General features: G+C 44.7%; 1 protein-coding gene across 1 annotated transcript in view; it reads right to left on the bottom strand.

Annotated features, from left to right (window-relative positions):
* Positions 1-19,278, bottom strand: part of GRHL2 (grainyhead like transcription factor 2) — a 117,315-nt gene extending 98,037 nt beyond the window's left edge. Inside the window, exon 1 of the mRNA XM_084864626.1 lies at positions 18,871-19,278. Coding sequence (XP_084720752.1) covers positions 18,871-18,890 — 20 coding nt within the window. The 5' untranslated portion in view covers positions 18,891-19,278. The remainder of the gene's footprint in view (positions 1-18,870) is intronic.
* Positions 19,279-19,793: the final 515 nt, after the last annotated feature.

Raw genomic sequence — 19,793 nt, 5'->3', positions numbered from 1 at the left:
AAAGGTTACATACCTCACCCCAATGTTGGGAGGCAAGATCTCTTACCATTAGTCTGTTTTATAGTGGAGAACCCGAAGCACAGAGATTAAGTAACTTATCCCAGACACAGCACTAGTAAGCAGCGGGACTGAGATGAATATAGCTATGAAATCTGCAAATAAGTTTTCATATCATAACACACAAGGCTTATCCCATGGATATAAGACTGCTCAAAGCAGAATTATGAAATTTATTTGTGGATATCACTAGATTAAGAGAATAACCAAGAACCTATAGTATCATTATGCTTAACAATGAGGCATTAAAACCACTTCCTTTACAGACCTCCTCTGTCATCCCACTGTTCAAAATTGTACTTGCCATCCTGAGCAATGTAATAAGAGAAAGATTTCAGAAATCTAAATACTGGGAAGGATAAAAAAAATAATCATTATTTATAAATAACAATTATTTAATGGACAACTTGAGATTCAGTAAAAGAGAGGGGAGAGGAAGATGAATACATAGATACCGTAGGTATAGACTAGAGCAGTGATTTTCAACCAGTACATCACAAGAATTTTTAAAACATGTGATACCTAATTATTTAGTCAGGAGCACTGACCTCTTTTCCTTCAGATTGTAAATAAGAAAATGACAGCAGTGCCCTAGCTGGTTTGGCTCAATGGACAGAGCATCAGGCTACAAACCTAAGGGTCCTGAGTTCGATTCCAGTGAAGGGCACGTATCTTGGTTGCAGGCTCCTTCCCAGCCTGGGCCCTGGTCAGGGCTCGTGCAGGAGGCAACCAATTGATGTGTTTCTCTCACATCGATGTTTCTGTCTTTCCCTCTCTCTTCCATTCTCTCTAAAAATCAATGGAAAAAATATCCTTTGGTAAGGATTAACCAAACAAACAAACAAAAATGACAACAGTTAACAGAACAATAGACATCCAGTGATAATGAATCGAAATTGTACTTATTTATTGCCCTGGCTGGGTAGTTCAGTTGGTTAGAGTGTGGTCCTGCTACACCAAGGTTGTGGGTTCAATCCCCAATCAGGGCACATAAAAATTTTAAAGTCTGGAAAGTTCCAATGCTCGAAGGTAGGCAGAAGTGGGCATGTTCAAACATTCCTGGAGTGTAAGTTAAAGGAGCATGTTGGAGAACAATCTAAGATTTCGATATGCGTAGCCTTTGCCCCAGAAGTTACATTTCCATTAATTTACCCTTTAATCATTCATACTCTGGAATATTGGGCAAAATTTAAAAAAAGAAAGGCTATCTGTATTATTGACATAGACCAATCATAAAACAATGTGAATAAAATCACTCCTGTATACAAAAAAGTGAAAAAAAATTAAAATCTTTTAAATATAGAAACTTTCCTATGTGATATAATGCCTCGGGACACATCTACCCTGTTTCCCCGAAAATAAGACAGTGTCTTATATTAATTTTTTCTCCCAAAGTTGCGCTAGGTCTTATTTGCAGGGGATGTCTTATCTTTCCATGCGCTAGGTCTTCTTTTCGGAGGATGTCTTATTTTCGGGGAAACACGATAGGAGGTTATCCAACAAACTGTCAAAATTCTGCTGCAAATGGTAGAAAAGAAAAAATTATCAAAGGGGCATTTGTCTTTTTTCTCCCTAACCTTACAGTGATTATGTAATAATGTATTTTTTTTAATATTTGTGAATTTTAATCCAGTAAACTTTATTTTCAGAAATTCAGTCTAAAAAAGTGATCTACATGTCTTGAAAGACTTTATGCCTGAAGATTTTTATAAAAGCATGATTTGCCCTGGGCGGGTAGCTAGTTGGTTTTGTCCTGTACGAGAATTCGACTCCTGGTCAGGACACATACCTACGTAGGTTGTGGCTTCATTCCCATTTGGGGAGGCAGAGAGGGGGGGCCTGCACCTACAGGAGGCAACTAATCAATATTTCTTTCTCACATCGGTGTTTTTCTAAAAAATAATAAAAACCATATTCTTGGGTGAGGATGTAAAAAAAAAAAATAGTATGATTTTTATAATAGTGAAAACTGTGGCAACAATCTCCATGTAACCTAAATGGTAAGTTCATAATAGTAATTCCACAGCATAATGCTCTGAGGTCATTAATATATTCAGGGGAGGAGAAACTTGTATTATAGAGTTAGGTTGAAAAAAAGAGAAAAAATATGCAATATGACCCATTACTTAAAGATTGCCCTTCACTGGCATGGCGCTCTGCGGGTTTCATGCGGAAGGCCGTTATCGGTACCTTGCACATGCTAGACTTCCTAATCAAACAACCCTTACATTCACAGCTTTGAGAACATGTGAAAGAAAAAAAAAAAAAAAAAAACTAGGAAAGAATAAAGCATTCATCATATGAAATCCTTGTCAAAGAATGTATTTAAAATAACACGTTCAACCTTCTATTGGAAGTAAATATTTTTTCCCTTAATCAGTAGCCACACTGAGTAAGCTGAATTTTCCTTTTCATGGCCTCTCTCTTCGATCTGTAGAGAGAAAAAAATTTATAGATCCAAAAGGTTAACCGTATGCGGGAGATCGAAGAAAACAGCCTCAATATGTCAGAGACCAGACAGCTAGTTCCTGATTAAATGCAATGGGGCTCTCAGGCCACCAACACTTAAAAAATAACTTCTAATTGTCCTGGATGTTTTTCGTGTTGTATCTCAGACTAGAAAAGCACCCAGTGACTTCCATAAATGGTCAGTTTCCACAGATGTTACCATGAGCACTGTAAGAAACATGCGTTTGACAGAGAACAAAACAGATGTCTTAACCCCACAGCTCTAGAGAAGTTTTGTAATGCAAAATTTAATTACATTTCCGCAGCAGCAGCCATAGAGGAGCAACAGCCATGGCTCTGAGCTGCTCAGCAAAGGCCGCAGGGTATCCAAGACTGTGAGCACACACTGGCACAGCCATGCAGACGCCTCACCAAGCACACCAAGTTCAAGTTCGTGTGGGGCATGACCCAAGAGGTGTGTGGCTTTGTCCCTATGAGTGGCCCCATGGAGCTGTTCAAGGTCTCTAAGGACAAGAAGGCCCTGCAATTCATCAAGAAAAGGGTGGGGACACACATTTGTGCTGAGAGAGAGAGAGAGAGAGAGAGAGAGAGAGAGAGAGAGAATACGAACAACGTCCTTGCGGCCATGAGGAAGGCAGCAGCCAAGGACTGAGTGCCATCCCCTCTGGGTGTAATAAAACCTGTTCAGAAACTTGAGGGGGGAGAGGAGGTAAGTAGAGAATCCTAGAGATTTGTCTTTGAAAAATGACCCTACTTCTGAGATAAACAACCAAAGGGTTTCTTAACTGCTAAAAATAGACCAAAATAAACAAATAAAGTGATGGATGAGAGCTTGTCCAAACCTGAGGAATAAAAATAAATAAATAAATGAAATAGGGCAGGTCTTTTCAAATCAAAATAAAACAGGAAATTTGAAGACTCGCACTATTTTGCCTTATTTTGGAGCTGCCTGCCTCCACTTTGCCCACAACTAATTACCTCAAGAATGAAAAGTAAAAGTGCGTGTTTTTCTAAATTATGGGTTTTTTCCTAATTATATTGTTTAGGGTTCTCAGTCTCAGAAACCAGTAGTCTGTTTCATCTTTGTGGTCTCCGTGCCTGGCGTGGTGCCCAGCAGTGTGCCTGGCCTGGAGGCGCTCGATAAATCACCGAGTGGAGAGATGTGTGTAGTGACTGCTCGCTTGTTGTTGTTTGGGGGTATTCATCCTGAACTCAAGGCCATCAGTCAGCGTGGAAAAATGGGTTTCCTATCCCTGCCTGAGTTTCCTGAACTTGTGATTCTTTATTAGGGGGCTGGAGTGCAGACCTGGGTCATTGCTTTCATCAGCAAAGGACGGGGGCTCTGAACTAGGGACTGCTCCCAAACCCAATGACTTCTACTGGGAGAACAGATCATGGCTGGACCTTCTGCTAATAAATAATAAGCTCTCCTTACTGATGCTGAACTCTGAAAAAAAAAAAAAAAAAAAAAACCTCAAAAGAGCTTAAGATATCAAAATACTATATATATGTATTAAAAACAAACATAAAGCTCTCTTGAGATAGAATCAAATTATAAACAAGAAGTTAGGGACATGGTAGCCAGAATTTTGACAAAAAGATGAATAATCATAAAAATGTCAGCATTCCAATTTTTAAGTTTGAGTGAAAAATAAGAGCAGGCCACAGCTATCCCACGTGGTGCATTTGTACAGATGTCTGAAGGAGCCCTTTTCCCTGAGCAGAGGCCAGAGGGAGCAGAGCTGGATCTCAGCCCCAAGGTCCCTTCACCCAGGACACAGGGACACAGCCATATATAATAGCGAAGGCAAGAGCAAGATCTTCAATAAAAAGAAATATAAATGGCCAATAAATATCAGAGAAAATGCCTCATTAATTATCAAGCTGCAAAATATAGACTTTTGCCTTTCAAATTGACAAAAAATATATATAATTCTCACTTACTGATGACACAATATGACAAAGACACTCTCAAACACTACTTGGAGAAAATTCAAGTTTTACAATCTTTCTAGAAATCATTTTCAAATTTTGAATCAAGAACCTAAAAATATTTGTTTTTTATGCGTATACTTCCAGAAACCTATTCTAAAATAATAACCAGAGATACAAAGATTTATTCACACACTGAGAACCTTAAACACTATAATTAGGGGGAAAAAACACCCACAATTTATAATAAAGAAAAAGCAAAACAACCTAAATATATTTTTAAAAAATGATAGATTTTTACCATTAAATGGTATGTAGTCAGTAAAATGCTAATAATATAACATTAAATGGAAAACGCAGCATGACATGAATAATGTAAAAAATGGGGGGGATCTTAATTTGTATACTCTTTTATAACCATATTGACATGTATGTACACATTAGAAACTGTATGAAAATATATCAATGTTAGGGTGCTGGAATTATGAGTGATTTTTCTTCTACATGCTTTTCTCTAGTTTCCATTTTTACCTCATGCACATATATCATCTTTGAAATTAGAAAAAAGCCTCCCCAAGATATGGCACTTAAAAAAGAATACATGCAGCCATTTGGCTCAGTGGATAGAGCATTGGCCGGCAGACGAACCTTGGATGGTCCCAAGGTTCGATTCCGGTCAAGGGCACATGCCTGGATTGCGGGCTTGATCCTGAGCTGGGAGCGTGTAGGAGGCAGCCAATCAATGATTCTCTCTCATCATTGATGTTTCTCTTTTCCTTTCTGAAATCAATAAAAATATATTTTTAAAAATTTATTTTTACATGCAAATGTAAAATTGTGTGACAAAATAGTCACAATAGAAGTCAGCCCGCTCTAAAGCAGTGAGGATTCAGAAATGCTTCAACATAGCGATTCTATCAAATAATCCATCAACACAATAAAAATATCAGAATCACAAAAACATTGTCAGTGTCTTCCATGGTCCAGGAATAGTTGGCACAACAACGAAATCTGGTTAGTCCTGCAAGTTCTGAATAATACATTCAATTTGGTTCCCTTGGCCAAGGGCGGGTATGCTGCAGGAGAAAACTTAGCAGCTTGTAATTAAATGTTTCCGGGGCACCGAGCACACAGGCATTTCATTGTTTATGAAGGATCGGGAAGACAGAAGCTGGTGGGGCTTTTAAATGAAAAAAGAGGAGAGACATGCTATCATGGCTGCCCCCGTTCATTGCAACTTCAGGATACTAAAAGAGATCAATGAATTGTATACCAACATTTAAGAACACAGCTGTGGTTCTGTGTGGCTGAACAGAACACAAACCACGGTGGTTGGGTTGTTTACTAAAATCGACGGTACATAACAGGATAAAAAGACAAAACATAGCCCTTCCCCCATCTTCTCCCACTAGCCCGCTAAGGATCTGCACCTCCATTTATATTTCCAACATCCAAAGAAGAGAATGATTTTTGAAAATGTGAGATACAGTATTTGTGGTCTGGTGAACTCCCGCACAATGAGAATTAAAGTATGCAGGAGGGGGTGCCGGATGAGTGTGGGAGAGAAGGGGGCAATTGCCGATTTCGCTGTTGAGTCCACCACCAAAAGGCAGACTTATGCTTCTCTGCTTCACAAGCTGTACTAACTCCCGCAGCCAAGCGTGGCTCTGGTTTTGCTCTCATTTACAAAGTTCATTTTCCATTTCTTCTGAAACCTCCCTCTTTTAATTTTTCCCCTGACATGATTTGGCAACGTCTGCATCCCGTGAGGCCATTTTCTCCCTCCAAGTCACACCGAGTACTTTTTGTTCCCTGCCTGTGGATGCTCCTTGGATGTGTTGATAAGCAAATCACTTCACAGTGGCGACAAAGCCTCCCTTAAAGACTGCCTGCAGGAAGCCCGGTGATGCAATCTCACCCAGCTTAGCCAACAGACTCCAGCCCGCGTCTGGCATGATCTATGCAGCAGCTTGTAGAAGCAGGTTGATGAGTCACACACTTGGCCCTCCGGGGGAAAAGCAAGTCTACACCATGGAGAAGATAAATTGTTGCTTTTCAAAAAATAAATAAATAAAAACCCAACTTTGCCCGCAACTACTTTTTGTTTCTACAGGAAGTTGTATTCCAGGCTCTCCCTATGCCTCCAAACGACTGACCACCACGTGGACCCACCACTGCGTCTCTCCCAGGAACATTTAGGTGGTGTCAGATGGTATGGCAGGCCACCTCCCTCTAGAGAATTTTCTCCAAGGGGACGCTAGGCAGAAATGGAGCCTCCTGGGGTTTGTCTGCCTCCTTAGTCATGCCTCAGCTTCGAGTTATACAGAGGTGGGCCGCTACTACACCGAAGTTGTGCTATACTGGAAAAGAGTTGGGTTGGACAATTGGGCAAATCCAGGAAGACAAGGTTGGTGAGATGCAAACCAAACTAATCTGCAGGCGAGTGAGGCACTGTGTGGAAGGCATGGCTGGGTTGGGAGGGAGGCAGGGGCCACTGCAGGGACAGACCAATTCCACCCGAAGCCAGCGGGCAGGCTTTTCCGCTTTCTTTAGGGTATATGTGTGTTATTTTTAAATGTCTCCAGGGCAGAAAGACTACTTTAAAAAACAAACCTTAGCACTAGCCGGTTTGGCTTGATGGATGACAGTGATGGCCTATGGTCTGAAAGGTCCCAGGTTCAATTCCGGTCAAGGGCACATACCTCAGTTGCAGGTTTGATCCCTGGTCCTGGAGGCCAACTAATCGCTGTGTCTCTCCCACATCGATGTTTCTCTCTCTGTGTCCCTCCCTTCTCTTCCGCTACCTCTTAATATTAATGGGAAAATATCCTGGGTGAGGATTAACAACAACAAAAAAACCTTTATATTTTTCTCCTTAATTACAAAAGCAGTGTAAGTTCACTTCAGCCAACGAGAAAAATACAGAGGCACAGGCAAGAGACAAAAGCACCTATAATTTCGCTATGAAGAGCAAACTACTTTTAACCTACTGTGGTTTTATTCTGTATGTCAAATGCCTGTAAGCATTCTCATAAATGTCCAATAAACCTTTTCTCCTGTCATTTTTCTATAATGCTTCCTCATAAGCTGGGCACTTATTGTTTTACAGATTTTTCACTATCAAAAATAATGCTACAATTAACAGCCTTGATTTATAGGTAAATCCCTAAAACTGGAATTCAGGTGTCAACAGGTTGGCCCACTTTAAGCAGTTTTGCCAAACTGCTTTCCACAAAGTTTGTAATCTATAATAAAAAAAAGGTATAATATGCTAATTAGACCGTACGTCCTTCCGATGTCCTTCCAGGTGTCCTTCCGGACAACCTTCCAGACAAAGCTGGGACTGGGAGGGAAGCCCAGGTCCCGGATGCCTACTAGTGGCCAGAGAGAAGTCCAGTCCTGGGTGCAGAGCGAAGCCGGAAGGAAGGCCTACTCTTGCGGGAATTTCATGTATCGGGTCTCTAGGAACTTAGAATCCTCCTAGAAATGTATTTTCTCCAAATCCAGTTTTGTTCATCTTGGCCAATTTGAGAGGGAAACCTGAAACCTCCCTGCTCTATAATCTGTATTTCCTGGATTATCAATGAAGCTAAGTATTATTTCATACGTTTGTTAGCCACGTGTATAGCTTTTATGAATTGTCTACTTGTGTTATGTAACTATATGTCTTGCCTAGTGAAGCATTTGTCCTTTCTAATGTTTTCAAAATGTGTGAGATACACATATTTTTCAATGTAGACACCGAGACTACAAAGCAGATAAAAAATCAGGCTTTGCAGAGGAAGCATAAATATACTTAAGAGGTCTTGTAACCTGTCAGAAGTCCCTCAACATGGGACCTTCTCAGGGGCTCCAGTCGCTTTTGTCCTGGAACTGCAGAGAAAATCGAACTCAGAAACCTTCAAATCCTGTAACAATAGGGTACCAGAGAAAATTTTACTCCTGACCCAAATAAATGGCTGTGTGTGCTCTGATGTGAAATAATGTATTATCGTGTAACTCAAGTGACGCTGCAGATGCTATTCTTACCTTTATATCATTTCACGCCTTCTCTGAACGCTTACCAAACTACTGGCTTGGCACTATTGTCTGGCCATGGGTGTCCCTAAGTTAGGTTTTATTAAGAGGAGGAGAAGAAGAAAAAAATGTGAAGGGGGGAGAAGAGGAGGAGGGGGACAAGAAGGGTAAGGGGGAGAGAAAGGGGAGGCGGAGTGGGTGAAGTGGGCGGGCAGGAGAAGCCAGGTTGTCCTGTTGGCCTAAGGTTTGGGCTTACTAAATGTCATTCAATGTTCCATCCATTCTGGTATCGCCTCACTCTCACTCCATGAGCCTGCCTAGCATGGACCGCTTCCTGGACTCTCGCCAGAGAGAGAGTTCTCAGAGGACCTGCCAGGCCTTTCTGTGTGATTTGCTTCTGTGCCCTTTATCTACCAACCCCGTGAGGCTGTGCAGGGATCCTCTGCGACAGGTACACCCTTGATTTTACCATCCCGCTGCCCTTCTGAAACCCATGTGGCTCTCTGAAGCCTGTTTCTCTGTCATCTTAGTCAGACCACCTTTTATGCTGGTAAAGGGGTATGGGGGCAGGTGGGCAGAAGCAGGTCCCACTGTGCCCTGTACTCTCCTACCCTGCTAACATCTGGCCCTCTGTGAGCCCTCAGGCCCCTGCCCATGCCCCTGCCCCCTCCCCAGACCCCTCTGGAGGGAGGACAAGAATCACCGACGATTGGAGCAGGGGATTGTCCTCAGAGATCATTTAGTTTGACTTCGTTTTACAGGTGAGAAATAATGAAAGAGGACTCCTCTGATCTTATGTTAATTATCTTACTGGCAATACAGGAAAGAGGCAAACGCTACCTTGGTTGCTTGCTTGTTTGAAAAGTTAGATCCAAGAAGTCCAGAAATTATTTTATGGGGCTCACCTGAGAACTAAAAACACCGATTTGGGGTGAGTGTGGGAGGGAAAGTCACACTAACTCACATTAATGTGATCCGAATCTTAAAACGGGTATTTCATATCCTCATGTTCATTATTTTAAGAAGGAAATAGGCAATGCAGCCCCCATTTTCAATCTCCCTACAAAAAAGAAAAGAGTATATTTTTTTCAAATTCATTAAAACCTCAGATTTTCAAATTGATCAAAACTTCAGATTGTCAACGTATCCTTACAACCCCAACATGGAACACAGAAGAAAGTGGTACTTTTCTCAAGTCCAACGTTTACCTCAAATTCCGACGCTTGGTCACTCACATGCCCTATGGCAGGGGTCTTCAAACTACGGCCCGCGGGCCACATGCGGCCCGCAGAGGAGTCTGATCCGGCCCGCCAGGTTTTTTGGGCAGTGAGCGCAGCCCAGGTGTTACAGTAGGAATTAGTAGTTCATATAGTCCAGCCCTCCAGCTCTCTGAGGGACCGTGATCTGGCCCCCACTTTAAAAAGTTTGAGGACCCCTGCCCTATGGGATCCTAAGGCTTGTGTCCGAGATCTAGGGTTCTAGGCTTTAGGTTAGAATCAGCTCCCCAGGAGGACAAATAGCCACACGCCACCGACCCTAGAACCCAGCCTGAGCACGGTGACTTCCACTTGCAGAAGCGCCAGCCCCTCACCAGCCGCTAAGCATCTCTCCCCGCTCCCTCTCTTCCTCTCCTTTCTCCATTCTTCCCTTCCCTGCAACCTTCCTCTTTTCTAAAATCCCAATCTAAAGTCAGGGGCATTTAAAAACAAAAGACCCTGGTCCTGGGGGGTTAGTGTGCTTGCACATTCAGTGTTCGTATGAAAGGCGGGCACCAACAGAAGCAACAGCAACAAGAGAGCCTTGCAGTCCTTCCTTCTCTGCTCTGGATGGTATCTGCATTCACGCTGGTGAAGGAAGCATTTTCTTAGAGGTGAAAGGGAAGTCAGCTCCCTTTAAAAAGTGCTCCCCACCAAGTTCACTGCCATGTTCATTATAAAGTAAGTGCTTGCTTTCTGCCCCCCAACCCCGCTGCCCATTCAAATGCACAATCTCCATAACCCAACTTACTGTCAAAATGTACACTGAAATCCCCTGAAATGTATCCGCTTTTCTAGCATTTTCTGTAGAACTTTAAAAATGTGTACTTGGTTGGTATTGGGTATGACACATCCAAATATACTGTTTTTTAGAAATATGGCTCTAATCCTGTTAGTCACCAAATCACTTCTTAAACCCTCTTACCAATAAAACAGAAATAGATCCCCAAAGAGATAGTTTCTTGCTTCTATTCCATTTAACCCATTATAGTTCAGTCCTTCTTACCATTAGCCATTAAATGGCTTACATTAGAAACTGTCATTGGATGGGTGATGGGTAGATGGATAGATAGATAATCAATCTACCTGAACCAAGGAGCTGGCACATCTCTACAGCAGTGATTTTCGGTCTTTTCCATCTCATGGCACACAAGCTATTGTAATTACTAAAATTCTGCAGCACACCAAAAAATAGATTTTTGCCAATTCGATCAAAACAAATAGGAATCATTTTGATTCATTCATACCAGAGAGCTATTGTGGTGGCTGTGGTCATTTTTTTATTTGACCATCTAAGGGGGGGAAAGGTCAGTGTCCCTGACTTAAATAGCCATGTACTGCATGTTTTAAGCATGCTAGCGGCACGCTGGTTGAAAATCGCTGCTCTAAAGGCAGGGCAGGTGCAGTGTAGGGAGAATTGAGTTTTGGGTGCCTACATATGAAGAGCTGTGAAGCTGTCTAAGGGACCCCCAGGTACAAGCTGTCATTACTAAGCAACCCATTAGTCCTCCTGAGCCAAAGTGAAAATTCCGATTCAGCCTGTTGCTGCTCGCTAAGGAATTTTCCCTGGACGTGTTTGCCAAACCAATCACTATTCCATCACGGCTCAGACCTAGCTTTTAATAATTGAGCAGGAATCTTTGAATACCTTCTGAAAGGGAACAGAGTGTCCACACCCCAAAATGAGTGCCAAGTATCCTAAGAACAGTAATTAATTTAGGATGGGGCTTTCCTTATATTAAGAACTTAGACATTTTCCAAGGTTAAACTTAGTCGACTTATATTAGATGGGGCCACATCATCTGCTGCCATCATCTTCATTCTTGGCTCAGGTAATAAGGGCAGGCTGTTGATCATGGAAATGCTAAGTTCACTGACTAACCGCCTAGCATCAGATTCACACTGTCCTCTGTGCATAGAAGCTGTGCACGTGTGGATCCCCACTAAGTGATATTGGAGGGAAGTCAGGAAACAGACAAAGGAAAGGAAGGGAGGGAGGGAGGAAGACAATGTTGGTTCAAACTAGGAAGTAAGAGATTGAAAATAATACTACTTAACAAAATTGTTCATTTTTTAACCAGATGTATGCCTAGCTACAGGAACAAAGCATTTGCTTGAATTATCTAAGGCAGTGGTCGGCAAACCGTGGCTCTTGAGCCACATGCAGTTCTTTGGCCCCTTGAGTGTGGCTCTTCCACAAAATACCACGTTTTTAGCAAAGGCCAGCTTAGGGGTACCCTTATTAAGTTAATGTGCCTACCTATAGAGTTTAAGATTAAAAAATTTGGCTCTCAAAAGAAATTTCAATCGTTGTACTGTTGATATTTGGCAGGGTTGTCAGAGCAAACACCACCTGTAGTCGGTCTCTCTTCTTTAGTTCCGATTCCCAGAGGTCTCCTGGAATGAGCTGTTGTACTGGTGAGTTTGCCGATCACTGATCTAAGGCTTTCTAAAAAGATTTAATAACCGAACATCAAAATAATAATTTTGTTTAAATTACCTACAAATACTTATCGGATATTGTTGTTGACGTATGTTTGATTTACCTGGCTACTTGTTTCGACTCTCCTTTTGACGCTGCAGCGTCCAGTAGAAATTAGATAGGGCTCCTCAGGGGCTGCTCTGGCACTTATTTTTAATCCTCCTTAAGTCACATGGCACAGGGCCCATTGGAATGGCCTGATCTCCACAGTCAGGTCCTTTAAAGAGGACCTAATTATAGGCCAGCAGAAGGCCTAGTACCATCTTATCAGAGCAATACTTAAAGCTACCATCAGCTCTAGAAATGCAACTGCAGCCAACATCTCATTACAGCATTCCACCAGGGTCCAGCATTAGATCAGACATCATTATCTCTGTCTTTGCATTACGAAGTAGAATCTAAACTCAATGACATGACTGTCCTCAGAAAAAATGAGCACGAGTTTTGGGTTCTAATGTGAAACTATGGAAAGATAGCACTGGCCTTCTCACTCCATTCCAGCTCCCGGGTGAGTTGGGATCCAGCCTAAGATCTGAGCTTAGCTATGTGTCTGGCAGAGGCCCACCTGCTGACATCACTCCAAATCGAGTCTGAGGCAGCTCTGGAAATACTGACCTGTCAAGGTGCCCCCATGCTTCCAGAAGGGGCAGTTCGGCAAGCAATGAAAGCAAATGACATTGAGAGGAGGCCTAAGAATTCAGAAACCCAAGATATTTTATCAGAAGCCACTCATCCAGAAGCATAATAAAAGCATAATATGCTAATTAGACCAGACATCCTTCCTTCTGGACGACCTTCCCCAGGCGACCTTCCAGACAAAGCTGAGGCTGCGAGGGAAACCCAGGTCCCAGGTGCAAGGAAGGGGGGGAGGGGGGAGGTGGTGCTATTCTTGCACGAATTTCGTGCTTCAGGCCTCTAGGATAAAATAAAGCCCCAAGTTTTGTTTCACTTACACGCTAATATGCACCTGAGAAATTGCATATAAACTGAATATATTACATGAAGTAATGTTAAGCACTCACTTAAAGCATTATTTGGCTAACTAACCCAATCATAAAAGGTACCGGGACATTGTTTAAATGCAGATGCCCTGGTCCCTCTCTGAAGAATCTGATTCCACAGTTTTAGAGTAGGGCCCTCGGTCCTTGTAGTTTTACCAAGTGCCTCCGGTGATGTTTTTGTAACGAGATTAATTTGGGAAGCAGTCATTTAGATTATTCCTATGGAGATTTCTAGTATTGAGCACATACATAATCGTCTTCAATTTTTAAAATAACTCATCAAGGTTTTCATGTTTTCTAGCATTTTCGTATTTTTCAGATAGATTACCTGCCTGTATGTTAGTTTTACTTCACTGAAGATGAGGAACTAACCAAAGCACACTGTTTGCAACGTCTCAGTTCCAAACAATGGACAAGCCTGTGTTTTCTGATAGGTACCAGTTGGCAGAAACCGGCTGTGGTCAAGAGGAAGGCATGAAAGGCAGACCTTATTTTTGTTGGAAGCTGATGTTAAAGGATTAAGACAGCCCCGGAAGAGTGAGAAGTCAAATTAAGAGTTTTAGGGAAGCAGGGTTGTCAGAGCAAACACCACCTGTACTCGGCCCCGCTTCTTCAGTTCCGATTCCCAGAGGTCTCCTGGAATGAGCTCACTTATTCATCTCTAAATGGAAGAGTGTGCAGAATGTCATCTGTTGTAAGGAAGAGAGCACGAGACCCTAACCATTCAACTGAGGAAACTGGGAAACACAAGACTGACGTTATTGGCTGATTATTTACTTCTTGACTGCCAGGACCACTTATAAATATAATTTCTTCCTCTTTTTTTTTTTTTTTTTTTTTTTTACTAGTAAGTAGAGAATTGTTTACTTAATGAGACCATCATCTCTCTAACTCTCTGCTTCACCCACACTGGGCCCCTATCCGACCTTGAACTTGCTAGGCACTCCCCCAGCTCAGAGTCTGTGCACTTGCTCTCCCATCTGCCTCTACAAAACACTCGTTTCCCAGGTATCTCCAGTGCTTTATCCTCAATTCCTTCAGGTCTCTGCTCAAAGGTCATCTCATCAGAGATGCCATCCCTGACCACTTTATATAAAATAGATCCCTATTATAATCAATTCCTCCAAGCTGCTTTGCTTGGATAGCACTGATCATAGCACTGATCACCATCTAAGTTATTATTTACTTCTTGATTGACTGACTGTTTTCCCAAACTAGAATGCAAGCAGCACCAGGGTAGGGACTTTGTTCTATTCCATAATGAATCTCAATGTTAGGATCAAAGCCTGGTATTATAGTGCCACATAAGACATATTGGTTGAATAAAAGAGTGTGTATTTTTAGTGGCTTAAGAAAGATCTGACTAATTCTTAATATTTGTGATCTTAAAAGGTATTTTATATAGCCAAGTGGAAACAAGCATGGGCATTTATTCAACTAAAGAGTAAAAGTTTAAGAGTTTCACCCCATTACTTAAGAGGTTCTTCACATGAGATGCCTATGTTAGGCGTTTTCTGTTTCCTTCCTAGAATAATGGCCAGAGTCATTAAGAAAAAGCACACAGAATGACTCAAAGTAATTGTCCTTGGCAAAAGTGGGATGGGTAAAGAGAAAGAAGGGGGATTGATATACCATGATCTGTACTTTCTTTTAGTAACTTTACCAGGGATTGCCTTATTTTAAATTATGTCTGTTCAGTTCAACATCACTAATCATTAGGAAAACGCAAGTTAAAACTGCAATGAGACATCACCTCACACCTGTCAGGATAGCTATCATTAATAAATCAACAAACAACAAGTGTTGGTAAGGATGTGGAGAAAAGGAAATTCCTGCACTGTTGGTGGGACTGTAAATTGGTGCATCCACTATGGGAAAGAATATGGAGGTTCCTAAAAAAAAAAAAACAACATTAAAAATAGAACTACCATATGACCCTGCAATTCCACTTCTGGGCATTTATCCAAAGAAATCCAAAACACTAATTTGAAAAGGCATACACACTTTCCATGGTTTTTGCAATGAAATATTACTCAGCCATAAAAAAAGAATGAAATCTTGCCATGTAAAACACCATGGATGGACCTTGAGAGGTATTATGCTAAATAAAGTAAGTCAGACAGAGAAAGACAAACACCAAATGATTTCACAAAACAAAATAAACAAATCAGAAACAGACTCATAGATACAGAGAACAAACAGGTGGGAGGGAGTTTGGGGGATGGGTAAAAAGGGGCAAGGGATTAAGATGTGTAAATTATCAGTTATAAAAACAGTCATGGAGATATAACGCACAGCATGGGGAATGTAGTCAGTAATATTGTGGTAAGTATGTATGGTGTCAGGTGGGTACTAGACTTGCTGGGGCGGTCACTTTGTAAGTTACATATATATCTGATCACTATGTTGTATACCTAGAACTCAAATAATATTGTATGTTAACTATAATTTAAATTTTTTTTTAATTTAATTGTGTTTGTCCATGTCTCACTCTCCAACTAGAGTATAAGCCTCTTGTGGGCATGGCCCAATTTATACATCTTTTTATTCTCCTGTAGTTTCTATCTAAATGTGTTGCAAAGAGTAGGTGATCAGAAAACACATTTATGTAATGAAAAAGACCTGTAGGTATCAAATAATATTACAGACACACACATATACTCTCTCTGAATATGTATTTTATATATGGTAGTAAAAATAAGTTTCTAAACTATCATTGCCTTGCTAGAACACACTTCCTTGTTGACAAAAGTGATAAATCTTCATAAAATTTAAGAAAGGGGAACAGAGAATTTTGAAATATGCCCCAAGACAAACTGTGCTAAAAACAAAACAAAACAAAACAAAAACTTTGCTTTAATTAGTGACAGCATCATTGCAGGACATTTTTCCATATAAAAGGCCCACAATTGCAAAAAAAAAAAAAGATGCAACTAGACGTGTTAACTGAAATTACCTTCCCATGCGATCCAAAAAATTACCTATACGCTGGTAAGTTTATGGGAAAAGATCCGGGGTGCACTCCTTTAGGTTACTTTCAGAAAAGACAGGCAGGCCTCCTAGGCAGAAGCTGACAAAGCCAAGCTTGGGACCCTCCCTTGCCAGGCAGGTAACCCCAGCAACTGCTCAGGGATTCTTTTCCTTAAGAGCCCACACCCCCATCCCACCTGACATCCCCATCCCACCTGACACCCCCAGCCCACCTGACACACCCAGCCCACCTGACATTCCCAGCCCACCTGACATCCCCAGCCCACCTGGCGTAAGCTTCAGGTACATAAAACCTGCACCGTGCCTGCCAGTCCTCCTTAGATTATTAATATTAAGGAAACTGGGCTATCATTTGCAAAAATGATCCAAAATTCATTTGCTAATTTCCAGCACCTCTCTATCGTCCAAGCAGAGTGGGGTCTACAGGTGCTCCTCTTTGCAGAATCCAGCTGCGGTTGCTTTTCCCACCCAGGATGCAAAGTTAACTCTTGGAAGCCAAGACAGATAAAAGATAAATAGATAGATTTTCATTAAATGTGTACATCTATAATCCTAGGTAGTTATTACCCATACAAAAATCAAGTAATGCATGGTAGCGAAACCAGACTGCTAGTATTTAGAACTCAATTTCAATACGAACTCAAGGGTCCTTGGTGCTAAGTGGTAACAGGTGAAAATAAATCCCACCCCTTTGCATTCCTAATTCGTTGCAGTTGGGTGTTGTATATCGCTAAACCAAGCAGTGCAACCAGAAGTTAATTGTGTGATTTAATCGAGGCATTACAGTAAGTCTCAGCCGATATTCCCTTAGATTAAGAACCATTTTTGACACGAAGATCAAACCAAACCAAAAAAAAACCCTGCTGTCATCTCGGCTTTTGGCTGCTGACGTTATGTTTTTGGGTTTTTTATTTTTCAAAATCAAGTGGTGATTTCTTAAAAACCACAGAGACAATTTGGGGGGAAGGGAAGGGCATTCATGCAGCCATAGCCCTTCCTACCCCCACCCCTCCGGGTAGCACGCACTTCACTTTGCCTGGGTAGGTAAGCGGTACACGTACCTGGCACACTGTTTAAAGTATGGCAGCCTGTGTGGTTAGCTCTGCCTACTCTACCAATAATGGCTTTCCTCGGAAAAGTCCTCCCCCTCCCTCTCCACCGCAGGGCATGCCCTCTGCCCAGAGTCCCTCGATTTGGGAATGGCCCCCCAAGGAGAGGCGGGCCGCGGCCTGCCTTGGCCCTGGAGGAGACCCCCTTCGCCAGGTGCCCTTGGGGCAGCCGGGCCACCAGGCTGGAGCCACCACGGGAAGCAACAAGGTGGCCACTGCGCACTTGCCCTCAGCAGCAGCCCGTGCCCGGCCCTTGGACGGGCCCCAGAGGCGGGGGGCAGGGAGTGTCGCCACCGAATCCCGAGAAAGGCCGCGCGGGACCCACCTCCGGCTCCCTCCCGCCCGCCCCCGGCCCCACCCCCCTCCCCGCACAAAGCCGCCCGGAGGCGGCGGCCCGGCCTGCTCGGAGGGAGGCCGCCTGGACGCGGCTGGACCGGCCACCCGCGCCTCCGGGCCGCGCAGGCCGCCGATCGCCGGCGAGGCTGGAGCTCCCGTCCCCGGACGTGCAAGGACGCGCGGGAGTCCCGGCTCGCCCTTCCAGGCGCGGGGACCCCGAGGCCCCGCCGCCCGGGCCCCCCAAATCCCCGTCGGCGGGTCCCCGAGAAGGCCCGGTGCGGCCCACGCATCCCGCTAGCCACGCCCGAGGTGGCGGCCTCCGGCGTGGAGAGCCCGGGCCGCAGGGGCGCCCCAAAGGCGTCCGGACACGGGAACGAGGGGGTTGGGGGGAGGGATGGGGAGGATCGACAAGTTGCAGGCGACCCTTGGGGGTCCCCCCCAACCCCCAGACGCCTGAAATCAGTTCCTCTCTTTCCCCAAAGGCCCTGGCCTCGCGCTCCGTCCTGAATTCGCCAAACAAAGCGGGGCGCCCGGGGGGCTGGGAGCGGGGCCGCGCGCAGGGGCCCCAGGCGCCCCCCGGACCCCGGGCGCCTCCCGTCGGGGGCGCACACGCAGCGCCCGGGCCGGTGCGGGAAGGGGAAGATGGCCGTTTCTGCCCCGGGATAAAGGCTCTTTGTGTTGCGCTCACACAAAAGCCGCCGAGAGACCCGCTCGCCGTTCCAGCAGGCCCTCTGGGCACCTCGGCAGGAGCCCTGGCTGCACCTCCAAATGGCCCAGGAAGCCTGGAGGCCTGGAGGAGATGGGGGCCCCCCGAAGAAGAGAGGGGAACAACAGGCCTCCCGCCCTGGGTCACTAGCCAAGCACTCGTCGGGAGAGACGGGAGGGGGGTTGGGGGGTTCAGGTCTTTCGTAAAGGGAGGAAGAAAAGAAGAAAAAACCATCAAGGCCCAAAAGGGGGGGCGGGGGGGGGCGGGTATTCAACATTCACATTCTTGAAGGGTTTCTCCCTCCTTGAACCAGGGTAGGTAGAAACTTAATCTGGGGAAGGGGGAAGGAAAAAAAAAAGGGTCTGGACACAACAAAAAAAGAAAAAGAAAAAATTTGTTTTACCAACAATAGCAACTTAAAAAAAAAAAAAAGCAAAAAACCATAACAAACCAGTTGCCATCAGCCCAAAGTGGTAGTAGCAGTAGCAGCAGCCGGCGCGTGTGATCCACTTACTTGTCCGACTCTTGTGACATGTTTGATCCAATGAACTCGCTCCCCTTTTTCCCGGAGCCTCAGCCTCCCGGTGAAACTGGACTTTCAAGTCTGTGCAGGTGAAGGTGTGTGAGAGCGCGCCCGCCCGAGATGGCAGAACAAGAGCTACAGGTAATTCTGCTTTTCCCGTTCCCCCCGCGCCACTCTCTCTCCGGCTCGGCTCGCCCGCGCCCTCACCTAGCCGGAAAGGTGGGACAGAGGAGGGGCCCCTCACATGGGGCCCGCGCTCGGAGGCGGGCGGGCGGGCGGCGCGGGGTCCTCCCGGATCGCGGCAAAGTGGGCCGTCCCCCGAGCGGAACGCGGCGCGGACTGGGTCGGGGCCCCAGGTAACTTTCTCGCCAGGAGCCGAATTCTTTCACTAAAGGGTACGGGCCCGAGGGCCGAGCCGCGCGCTGATTGGCTGCGGGCGCGCTCAGGTGCGCTGCCATTGGCAGAGGCGCGCCCAGGTAAGGAAGGCCCGGCGCCCGGCGCAGGTAACGCGCTCCTCCGAAGTGGCCCCGAGCGGGAGCCCGGGGTCGGGGGCCTCGAGTTGACTTCACGCTGCAACACGTCGTCCTTCTTCCCCGCTGGCCGGCCCGGGGTGTGGCGGGGGCGGGGGCGGGGGCGGGGGCCGGGGTGGGGATGGGAGGTGGAGGTGGGGATGGGGGTGGAGAGGGAGGCTTGGAGAAGAGAAAAGGAACCAGGAAAAAAAAAAAAAAAAAAAAAGCAACAACACCTGCAACCACCACTAGGGATTATGGGTCGAACGGAAGGACTCGGGAGAGCTGGACTCAGGGAATCCCAAGCCAACCGGAATCCAAGGCGCTGCGCACAGCCACGGGGCTTTTCATGCCCACAAGGAGGACCGTGTGACAGTTTCCGAAGAGCTGCAAGTTTACTTTGTG

The sequence above is a fragment of the Pipistrellus hanaki genome (genome assembly GCF_964339955.1).
Source record: "Pipistrellus hanaki genome assembly, chromosome: 17".
Classification (NCBI taxonomy): Eukaryota; Metazoa; Chordata; class Mammalia; order Chiroptera; family Vespertilionidae; genus Pipistrellus; species Pipistrellus hanaki.
The sequence above is the reverse complement of the archived record's forward strand: the minus strand, read 5'-3'. Positions and strand labels throughout refer to the sequence as shown.